The sequence below is a fragment of the Elaeis guineensis genome, chromosome 2 (genome assembly GCF_000442705.2).
Source record: "Elaeis guineensis isolate ETL-2024a chromosome 2, EG11, whole genome shotgun sequence".
Classification (NCBI taxonomy): domain Eukaryota; kingdom Viridiplantae; phylum Streptophyta; class Magnoliopsida; order Arecales; family Arecaceae; genus Elaeis; species Elaeis guineensis.
In genome coordinates this window covers 111,795,226-111,807,396 of record NC_025994.2, presented here as the reverse complement: position 1 = coordinate 111,807,396, position 12,171 = coordinate 111,795,226, and the positions used below count along the sequence as shown (strand labels likewise).

Here is a 12,171-nt window from a genome sequence, read left to right as displayed (position 1 = left end):
TAGGAGGTGGACGCGTTGCATAAGCTCCAATTTAGAGATGACTTCTGGTGACTCGCGGAACGATATTATTAGGTTGCTTCGAACGCTTTCACTGGACGCTTTAAAGGCAGTTTGACCGTTTGAGATTTCTAAAATAAAAACGTGGGGGATTCGGCGTTTGTTTCGCGTGTCGCTGCGGAACTCCAGACCGGACGGTTCGGGGAGAAGGCGGGAGGCAACGGGCAACGGATCGTCCAGGCGCTTTATTAGCTCAACTGAAAGTGCGGTCTTTGTCTTTCTAAACCTACCGGGTCAGTTGAAATCCGTGAACTATATAATATTCCCTCGAGATGGAGTTTTCTACTGCACCGCAGAGAATCCCCGCTGTATTCCCTGACCTCCCCATCAGTTTTACATCTGACTGAATCGAGTGGGCTCATGTTGAGGGTTTTGAGTGGGCTGAGACAAGGTCTAGCAAATTAATGTGTACTGAAATCCATGCCTTTTTTTTTTTTTTTTTTTTTTTTTTGTGTCCTGCAGCCCATGTTTGGTTGCATAATAAAGACAATTTAGTCGGATTCAAATTATTTCAGTTTGTTTTATGTTTATTTTGCCAAGTACCATAACCCAGACTTAGATAGGAGCAGAGAAGTTGAAGGAGGGACACCTTCAAAAATTTCAAAAAGAAAAAAAAAAAAAGCATATCTGATTTAACAAAATAAAAAAAGAAAAAAGAAAAAAAAAGGGATAAATTTATTTCTAAACATTCTTCCATCTTCCACATTAATTTATCCCTTATTTTCCAATTTTGCATGATCCTACTTCATAACCATATGGAGCCTAAAAGCATAGAAATTATTATTTCTGATGACACAATTGATGTTAGCCTAGCTAGCAACATGCGTCAAAGTTACAATTCCTGTAGCAAAACAAATATTTCCCTCTTTCAAAGAACTCAAAATATCACCATGGAATTTCCTAAATTGATAGAGTGATAATGTCAATGCGGCCTCATCTATAAGCCGGATCAAAATAAATGCCCAATTCAGGTATCAAAATCACTTGGAACATCTCATATAAAGTGGGGACATCTTCTTGATGTTAGTTCTATTTAAGATGATTATTTTTGTTTAGAATACTGCTGCTTCCCTCATCACTCCACTCCATGCATATAGCACCAGTCCTCCGCGGCAATCAAAGATTATGAGAGGAGCATATACATGATTTGATGGTCATAACCATCATCATCATCACATCAGAATAATCAGCTGCGATTGGTGGCACTTAATTTTGACATGAGTTCTATTACACATACAAACACAACTAAGTACATATCTGTAGAAGAAATCCGCAAGGAATTATGGCTATCATTTATGCTAGTATTAGCAATAAAGTATGGATAGTTATGATGATATCAGTAATAAATTAATTTATTCATATGCGTTAAAGAGGCCGATACCGTTGTTAAACTATTAGCCAATTTCAGACAACTACTTCCTTGAAAGCCCTTTGTTTAATTTTGGTAAAGAAAAACCAAATATTTATACAGATAAATATTTATAAACTAAAAGATAAAAACAAGGACAAAGAATAGTTGGTTTAGTTTCTTCTTAATGTTTCCCTTTCGGCTAGATTTCTTGAGATGGATTATAGTTCAACTTTTCATGTGAAAATAGAGTTCTAACAATTACTTCAAAACATAGTTACTCTTGATGAATCAGCTCTTGACTTATAAGTTATATCATGGAAAATCCACTAAAATCATCAAACATAACTAATAAAAGAGCCTTCATGGTCATCGATGATTGGTTCCACCAAAGATGTTTCACGATCAGCAAATATGTAGAATTAAAATATATATAATTGCAACAAAGAACAAAGAGATAAGCTTTAGTAAATGCAAGCAATAAGTTGGACATGTCGGCGAATTCAAATGTGCTGGTCCCAGGACAAACATTTTGTAATCACAAATCAACCACAAGCTGATGGTATCTTTGCTAACCCTCGCCGTTGTGATTCAACCAGCTGGACACCCTCCAAAGATGGAGGCTTGAGACCAAGGCGTAGTGGTAGCCATGGCTTTGCTAAAACATCTCCAATAGCTGCATCTATACTCTCCATCGACTGAAACATCCCAAAGAGAAAGATCTTGATAAAATTAGGAACCGAAGAAATACCATTCATAGTCCCACTTCTAGTGATAACTTTGAATACATATTGCAACAAATATATAAACAAAATATGCATTTGTAGACTCAAATTAGTGCCACATTAATCTAGAATATGATTTTTATCAGAAAAAATGGGGAGGACAAGGAGCACACTTCTTGTGTTGTTTTGACCCTTCTTTTTCTTCCTCATTTTTTCTCTCTTTTTCATTTCTCAAGATCTACTTTACCTACAACAAAAGGCCCCTTGGTAGCCATTTTTTTTTCTTTTTTTGTAGGTTTGTTCATAAATCCTTGCTTGATACCCCCACGTTAACTACATAACCATTAAAAACACATGCACCTAGATTAGCTCAAATTTATCATTCATGAATCTAACCATTTTTTTTTTATTTTTTGTTCTCCAGGAGGATCATACTTCTCCAAGATTTTGTTGGAAGGAGGTGGGCACACACACACTCAAAGAAGAGGATAAAGAGAAACTTGAAAACTTTTATTGCATATACTTTGAGGTTTTCAACACTTACACCATTTGCCTTGATATATGACATATGTATATACTACTCAAATGAACATTCCAAATTCAACTTAATAATCATACATGCATTTGCGAAAGAAATAACTCAGCATTACAAACATTAATACAAAACAAAGTGGAACAATGCAACTTTTCAGATTTTTTGAATAGACTGCACACCTTCCACCAAAATGATTATAACTTTCTATAGAAAATTTACATTGATGCACTTCTTGAAGCGTTGGAAACTAGACAGACACAGCTTTTTAGCAATATATTATTTGTCCATAGTTATTGAAGTCTTTAATGAGATATTTAGTTTTAAAATAATCTCAATGACAGAATCTGAATAGTCATATTTAGTTTCCGACAACATCCCCCGTTAAACTTGACTTTTTCATTACTCCAAGCTTCATTCATATATTCTGAAAGTTCTCATATTTGAGGGACTTTATAAATATATCTGTAATTTAATCAAGAGACTTCATATATTTCAACTCAACTTTCTTCTTATCAATATACTTTCGAATGAAATGAAATTTTGTGTCAATGTGATTGCTTCAATCATGATAAACTGAATTTTTTGCTAAGGCTTGAGCTGATTTATTATCAATTAGAATCTTTGTAGTTTTCTTGTGTGGTGAATAAAGTTCTTTTAAGAGTCTTCTTAGCCAAATAGCATGACAAACATAAGATATTGCAGTAATATATTCGGACTCACATGTAGAGAGTATTACTATGGATTGTTTCTTAGAACTCCATGAAATTGCATGATCACCCAAGAAGAATATAAAGTCGGTGGTGCTTTTTCTATCATCAAGATCTCCGACAAAATCACAATCATAATAACTCATCAATTTAAAATCTTTTGAAGATGAATAAAACAGTCCATAATCAAGAGTACCTTTCAAATAATAGAGAATTCTCTTTGCTGCCTTCATGTGAGAATTAGCCAAATTTTTCATAAAGCGGCTTATAAGTCCAACAGCAAATGAAATATTTGACCTTGTGCATGTCACATACCTTAGGCTCACCACAAGACTCTTGAATAGTGTAGAATCCATCTCTTTGAGATCCATCTTGGATAACTTTATACCACACTCCATAAGAGTATTAACCGACTTGCAATCTAGCATATTGAATTTCTTAAGTACTTCTCTTGTGTATCCTTCTTATGAGATGAAAATCTCTTCTTTTAGTTGCATCACATCAATTTTCAAGTAGTAGGACATAAAATCCATATCAGTCATTTCAAATTCTTATGCCATAGCCTTCTTAAACTCTTCAAACATGCTTGGATTATTATCGATGAAGTAAGATCATCCACATAAATGTATATAAATAATAAATCTCCATTTTACTTCTTCACATAAAGTGCGTACTCATGTAAGCATCTTGTGAAGCTATTTTATTGAAAATATTTATCAATTTGTCTATTCCATGCTTTTGGCACCTGCTTCAATCCATACAAGGTCTTATTTAACTTGAGTACTTTATCTTCATATCCTTTAACCGCATATCCTAAGGGTTGTTCTATGTACACTTCTTCAAGACAGCGTTAAAAAAGGCTGACTTAACGTCCAATTGATAAATTGTAATCTAATTATCTCTAATCTTGCAACAGGAGCAAATACCTCTTTGTAGTCAATGCCTTTTTTTTGCTGTATCCTTTAGCTACAAGCCTTGTATTGTATCTCGCTACTTCGCCCTTTGTATTTTTCTTGGCTTTGAATATCCATTTGACTCCAATTGCCTTCTTCCCTTTTGGTAGACTAGCCAACTCCCATATCTCATTCTTCTCTATAGTTTGTATCTCTTTATTCATAGCTTGGACCCATTCCTTTTCCTCCCTAGCTTCTTCAAAACTCAAAGATTCAACATCAGTATAAAAATAAAATAAAGTAACATCATTTAACCTTTCAGTTTCATTGTAAAGATCAGCAAGACTTCTATATCTTTGTGATCTTTCACTTGGACTTGATATGGATGAGGATAAAGATGTTGATCCAGAAGAAGTAGGAGTTGGTGAAGTTGGTGGCGTAGCAAGATCTTGAAAAGCTTAAATAGTTGAATCTTCTTCTTCAAAGTTTGAAAAGAAATCATAAGATTCTTCCTCTTGTGAACTCCAATCCCATAATGCCTTCTCATCAAACTCAATATTTCTACTGATCGTGATCCTTTTATTATTTGGATTGAACAGCTTGTAGCCTTTAAAATTTGCATCATAGCTAATGAATATATATTTCTCACTTCTGTCATCAAGCTTGACTCTTTCTTGTTTGGAGACATGTGCATAAGCAATGGAGTCAAAAATACGCAAGTGTAATACACTTAGCTTGCATCCACTCTAAGCTTCTTGGAGTGTCACATCCTTCAAACTCTTGATTGAATAGCGATTAGAAAGATAAATCGCACATGAAACTGTTTCAGTCTAAAATTCTTTTGATATCTTCTTACTTTTCAATATGCATCTAGCCATATTTAAAATTATTCAGTTTTTTCTTTCAGCTAGTCGATTCTGTTATGGCGATCTAGGAACTGTTAGAAGATGATGAATTTCATGTGTTTCACAGAAATTTTTGAATTCATTGAAAATAAATTCACCCCCTCTATCAGTTCTTAAAGCTTTGATTTCATAGCCATTCTCTTTTTCTACAAATGCTTTAAAACTTTTAAATGCCCCAAAAGTTTCAGATTTGTTCTTCAAGAAATACACTCAGATCTTTCTACTATAATCATCAATTAAGGATAAAAAATAAGAATTTTTATCAAATGATGGCGGTTTGATGGGGCCACACACGTCGGTATAGACAAGTTGAAGTGGCTTGATACTTTTTGAAATAGCTTGCATTGGAAAGCTCTTCCTTAAATATTTGCCGAGTAAACATGCTTCACATAGTTGATTAAGGTGATCAATTCTTGGCACGCCCATCACCATTTTCTTTTCACCTAAAGCTTTGAGTCCTCTAAAATTCAAATGGCCATATCGCATATGCCATAGCCATGATGAATCTTCCAATTCAAACACAACTTCAGTGGTTTGTAGATTCAACAAGAACATCCTATTGCTTGTCATAGATATTTTAGCAATAAGATTAGCATTTTGATCCCTTAATCAAAGGTTATGATCTTCCATATAAACTTTATAACTCTTCTTCAGAATGCCCAAGACTTACAATATTGCTTTTCAACTTTGGAATATAATAAACATCAGACAATATTTTATGACTACCTTTTCTTGATTGAATTAAGATTATACCTTTGCCTTTGATTTCCACCTTAGATGAGTCTCCAAATGTTACATGCCCACCAATGTTGCTATCATGCTCCATAAATTTGCTTCTATCACCGGTTATATGATTGCTTGCTTCATTGTCAAGATACCATGTACTCTTCTTGTCTTTGCCTTCTTCTTTAAGTGCAAGCAACAAAACTGGCTCCTCCTCTTCTTTGTTTTCAATAAAGTTTGTCTCTTCTTCAATTTTTTTACTATAGCACTCTCAAGAATAGTGACCAAACTGGCCATAATTATAACATTCAATATGAAACTTGTCATACCTTTTTTCATTGTTTCTTGTATAGTTGCTTCTTCCTCTTCCTCTACCACATCCTCTTGAAAAATTTTGATTTTTGTTCATATAGGAAGAATTTTGTTCATCTCTTCCTCTTCCTTGGCCATGACCACGACCGCAACCTCTTTCATATCCATGTCTCCTTCCACCTCTCTCACGAGCATATCCCTTAGATTTAAGAGAGAGTTTCTACTTGCAAGATTTGTACCACAGGTTCATGTTTACCTTTGTTTATTCTTTCTTCATGGGCACATAGAGATCCATTCAATTGATCAATTGACATGGTCTCCAAATTCTTGGACTTTTCGATAGCCACCACCACATGCTCAAACTTAGAATTAAATGAGCAAAGTATCTTCTCAACTATATGAACATCTTCCACATCTTCATCAAGTCTCTTCATTTGGTTGATCACTACCAAGACTCTTGAGAAATAGTTTGAAATGGATTCATTCTCTTTCATGCGAAGCCCTTCAAACTCAGCCCTTAGATTTTGAAGACAAATTTTCTTTACCTTATCTACTCCTTTGAGGGAATTTTGAAGGATTTTCCATGCCTGTTTGGAGTTGGTTGCATCTACCACCTTCTCGAACATTTCATCATCCAAGCTTTGATGGATGATTGTGAGAGCACATTGATCTTTCCTTTTTATCTTTTTCAAAGCATCCTTTTGGGCCTGATTTAAGGTTGCTTCATCTTGGGGCTCATCATAGCCTTTGTCAACAATCTCCCATACTCCTTGAGAGCCAAAGATAGCCTTCATTCTAATTACCCAATTGTCAAAATTATCTTTAGTGAGCCTTGAATATTGAAAGGAAAGTGTAGCTCCTTTTGAGGACATCTTTTCTAAAAAATAAAGCTCTGATACTACTTTGTTGGAAGGAGAAGGGCGCACACACACACTCAAAGAGGAGGATAAAGAGGAACTTGAAAACTCTTATTGCATATACTTTGAGGTTTCCAACACTTATACCATTTGCCTTGATATATGACATGTTTATACCACTCAAATGAATATTCTAGATTCAACTTAATGACCATACATGCATTTGCTAAAGAAATAACTCAGCATTACAAATATTAATACAAAATAAAGTGGAATAATGCAACATTTTAAATTTTTCGAATAGACTGCACATCTTCCACCAAAATGATCATAACTCTCTGTAAAAAATTTAGATTGATGCACTTCTTGAAGTGTTAGAAACTAGACAGACACATGCTTTCTAGCAATATATTATTTATCCATAGTTATTGAAGTCTTTAATGAGATTTTTAGCTTCAAAGTAACCCCAATGATAAAATCTAAACTCTCAAGTTTAGTTTCCAACAGATTTTTGATGCTAATGGAAGCATCAAAGCCTATATATATATATATATATATATATATATATATATATATATATATATATATATATAGAACATGCATCTTTAAAGCATATTTTAATGAAACTGAAAATTCTATATGTACTTACTGGATGAGCATCAAGCGAAAGCAGTGAGCTTGAGAGCTTGGTAGTCGGAGGAACTACATTTTCTGATCTATACAAGGGTCGTGGTGGAATTCCTAGAACTAGTGGAGCTGGAAACCTCTGCATATGAAAAGGACTAACAAAGTAAGAAACCACCTACTTCCACACTTGTTTAAAGTAGCAAGCAAATAAGCCAAAGGTGGACTAGATGAATGGCATACTGCTGTGAGCAGTGGCTGAGGGAAGCATGGTGTTCCCTGGGTTAGAGCACTTGGTACCCACCCATCTCCAGGTCCCTGCAAGGAGAAGTTGGTTTAGATAGAAAGAGATAGATAGATAGACCGATAGATAAAGAGAGAAGCTACCCTTGAGTAATGAGTGTGACAGAAGGAAGGAGGTGGTAGAGATGGCTGTGGACTCCACGGACGGGAAGGCAGTGAGGGAGCCGGGGCCAGATGTTTCGGCCACAAATGAAGTACTCGTGACTGGTCTACAGTGGGGTGCCCCCACACATGCAGTGGCTTTAAGGGTTGAACTGGAGGAGGGGAGAAGCCCATGATGGGAAGAAGCCAAGGGTTTATGTTCCTCTTCGTCCCATCACCATCATCACCACCACCACCGGTATTCATGTGCCATCTCTGGCTCCACCTCGCAGTCTCCACCTCTCTTGCGAGCAAATGCTTCCTGTGGGCCCGATATTTCTGTAATTCATCATATTAGTAACGGTGGCCTCAAATTAATACTGGCACTACTAGTTCAGATTGATAAAGATCAACAAAGGAGGAAGAAGAAAATATGATAAGGAAAAGAGATAATTCTCATTCTTCATGAATCTTCTTTACCCACAGCAAAAGGCTCCTTGACAGCAAGTTTTAAAAAAAAATAAAAATAAAAATAGTGCAGTAAACTAGATCTGAGTTATCCGATGTGCTACGGACGTCCCCATAACTGGTGACATGATTTCTTCCTTGTACTTACTTTTTGGGTGCATAAGTACAGTGCACCACGGGGATGCTACAGGAAAAGGAAAACAAAGAAATCAATTTTTCCCGTTACTGCCTTCCGTTCAGATAAATAATGGAAAATAAATACATGTCAAACAAATTAAAGTTTCGTAGTATCTCAACAAAAGGGAAAGAAAACAAATTTGATTTTTCGACATCAACAAAAAAAAAAAAAACAAAAGGTTCTTTGCTGACACAGTACAGATCTCAAAAACAATATTATCACATCTATGGTTTCAGCTTCCAAGCCTTTCATGCTCAAAAGGGCTAATACGTACATCATCTAGTGCTAGAATTTTAGAATTTAATAAAAAATAGTGGCTGCTCTACCGGCCTCCCTTGACCTCGAAAAAAAAAAAAAAAAAAATTTAGAATCCTCTCAAATAATTACCATCAAAAACTTCTTGTGCCATAGAAATGTTGCAACAAAAAGAAGAAAATTTTCTCGAGAGAACTAAAAGAAAAAGATAATTCAAGTACTTGAAGATGGCTAGCAACATTATGTCGGGTGAGGCCATCAATCCCCATTAGTTCTAATATCCTCGAGGGCACGGCCTTATCGCTCCCAAGCTGCTCGACCACCTGAACAAATCTCCGGTGCAACTCAGGAGTCCAATCCACCTATTCATGAGCAAACTAAGAATTAAAATTTGCAAGAACATATCTATAAAACCAAAAGAACTCTATTAGCAACTTAAAATTTTTTTACCAAGACATCAACAACTATACTTCCCTTCGTCCAAAAGCTAAGTACTCTTAAGCTATCTATTTTGGAGCTTTAGACCAGGAGAAATAGCTAATTACTCTTTGTGGCTTCCCTAACATTGTGCTTCTGTGATGGATCAGTTGGCTCTATATATATAGAGGATATTTAGTTGGGAGAAACAGGAGTCTGCAATCAGAATCGAAATAGATGACTTCCATTCCAATCGTTTGGTTGGGAGGAGTCCCATTCCGATTCTGATTTCGGGATGGAATGGGAATGGCTCAATCTACATAGAACTCAATCTTTACTTTTTTCTATGGATTCAAATTTTCATTTCAATTTCGATTCTGATTACGAACCAAATACTTTGGAGGATTTAGCCATTGTGATTCTGATGTCAAGTCATTTCGATTTCGATTCTGGTTCTAAATCATTTTAATTTTTATTTTCATTCTGATTTTGGTTACGAAACAAACACCCCCATAATTTGTTCTGCATACCTTCACTTTCCGCTTTCCTTTAGAGCCCTTTGCCGATGTCTTCGGGCCTCTATCGGCCTCCGAAAACGATAAATTTGCCGATGCAGTAGCAACCAAGTCATCTGCCTTCTCCCTTGCACTCAAGACCTCCTCGGCCTGACTCAGACCTTTCTCATCCACCAATAATGGGTTCTCTCGGCCATCCCCACCACTTGCTTCCACCGCCGCTGCTGCAGTCCCCGAGTCCTCCTCGTAAGGGACTGAGAACGCCGCGAGGATCTCCACAGGGTCCACCTCCAGGTCGGGCAGCATGTCCCCGTCATCCAACCCGGCGAAGAGGTCATCAAAGTTGATGTCCTCGAGGAACTCCCCTCCCATGAATTTGTTGCAGAATTCTTCTGGGGATGCCAAGCATCTTCCCACCTCCGCCTCTCTCTCATTACCATTGGAGTCTCTTTGTGGCGATATTGCAAGCATCCCAATAGACGCGAAGTAAAACTGCGTATGTCCATATGTTAAAATGTCAAGTAATAGAAGCAAAGCAGAAGTATAGACAAGGAAAAGAAAGAGGGAGGGAAGGGTAGAGATATGTGAACTAACTGAGCAAGGTACAGCTACAAGAATTTATGGACGTGAGGCTGCATGGAAATGGTAAGGAGGACTTCTCCAACGAGAGCGTAGGCGACGGATCTGAAGGAGCGTGTGGAGTAATGAAGCATCAATAGCTATATGGAGTCATTGGAGCACTGGAGTTTTAGAGAGAGAGAGAGAGGCTGGATCTCCACCACAAGCTCCCTGTAGATTTCTTTCATTTGTTTCAAGGCTTTTGTTGGGCTTGTACTCTCTCTCTCTCTCAATCATTCTTATGGATTTGTGGATGGATATATGTTCTCTGAGAAAAAGAAAAGCAATCGATAAGGGTATGAGGGAGAGAGAGGGAAGAAGATCCAAACGAGTGCGCCAAACATGATAGCCATAGGTACGTCGCTTGCATGTCACGGCTTTAGACTGATGGTCTGTCCCTGTCCCTTGGGAGAAAATATTTGTGGCAACGGTGATACCACGTCACTGTTAGAATAAATTAATAAAAAAATTAAGAATAAATAAAATATATAAAAATAATATGATGAAATATAAAAATTTTTATTAATTTATTATAAATTTAATATGATATCACCGTTGCCACGAGTATTTTTTCGTCCCTTGGGAAGTGGTACAGTGAACTAAGCATCCTTGTCCATTCTTCTACATAATGGAATATTTCTTTAACTACCAAAAAAAACTGGACGATGGATCTCTCCTCTCCCTCTCCCACTCCATGGTGGATCGCGTGGGGGTTGGAGTGTGATGGCAGGTGAAGCTGACCGGCGCACGTCATCCTCAATCTCATTCTGTACAGTAACAAAGCCTAGCTGGTGCACCTGGAGCCGTTAATCCTGGCTTGTAACTGGAGATTAAAAAATATGCAACTATAAATGCAGCTCGTTTCAGACAAAACCGGAACCTTTTCGTCCCAGCCAACACATGATTTGGGTATGATTAGACCAACAAGTATACCTAACTCGTGCTGGACTTCGATTGAAGAATATCAGCAAGATTTGATTGGGTTGAGTTCTAGCGGAGATCTTGGGTAATCTAATCCGAATTCAAACTAATATGATAGCTGGCCATCCAACTTGACATTGATCCACATTTTTGTCGAGGCTCTTAATCTGAGAAAACTCAAAATTTACCGTCAGAATTTGAATTGCCCTCTACCTCATCCAACTAATATGAGAAAACTCAAAATTGAGGAGTAAATTAATTATTAAGCTGGTTTTTTTTTTTTTTTTTGCTTTTTTTGGTTAATAGTTTTGGGTTATACACGTGAACATTCAAAACTTTACGGTCTATCTGGATAGACTGGATGTCCATAAATATGCATATATTCTAATTAAACAAATATAAATCCTGACCAAGAAAGAAACTCATGCAGATCATGGGGAAAGCTAGCAGCACAAAATTTTGAAAATATAAAGATAATGTATCAGCTTTAGAACAATTGGTTTCAACTTGTATTACTTGCATGTGTTTAGATTTATGAAGCCTGTTTCAAGGATTTACTTTTGCAGTCACGAAAGGAGAAAGGTTGACATTTGTTTAGAGAGTGATTCTAGATGACTATCAAATGGTTTTTTGACTTATCTTATTTTGAGGATAGAATTCATTCATTTCTATAGAATTGCCGGAGAGCAACGCAATCACATATTTATTGAGGTACCGTATATTTATAGG

At 36.5% G+C, this 12,171-nt stretch overlaps 1 protein-coding gene across 2 annotated transcripts; it reads right to left on the bottom strand.

The window, feature by feature from the left end:
• Nucleotides 1–1,809: 1,809 nt before the first annotated feature.
• LOC105043534 (probable transcription factor GLK1) lies at nucleotides 1,810–10,786 on the bottom strand. 2 transcript variants are annotated; one of them, XM_010921115.4, is made up of 7 exons: nucleotides 10,498–10,784; nucleotides 9,919–10,395; nucleotides 9,193–9,333; nucleotides 8,074–8,409; nucleotides 7,930–8,004; nucleotides 7,712–7,828; nucleotides 1,810–2,103 (listed from the first exon to the last, which is right to left on the bottom strand). In XM_010921115.4, the coding sequence occupies exons 2-7, from the start codon at nucleotides 10,372–10,374 to the stop codon at nucleotides 1,951–1,953; spliced, it is 1,278 nt and encodes a 425-aa protein (XP_010919417.1). In that variant the 5' UTR covers nucleotides 10,375–10,395; nucleotides 10,498–10,784; the 3' UTR covers nucleotides 1,810–1,950. The 2 variants fall into 2 exon arrangements, with proteins under 2 accessions (XP_010919417.1, XP_073108817.1); XM_073252716.1 differs by lacking the exon at nucleotides 1,810–2,103 and adding an exon at nucleotides 4,323–4,521 and having other exon boundaries at nucleotides 10,498–10,786.
• Between the last annotated feature and the right edge of the window lie 1,385 nt (nucleotides 10,787–12,171).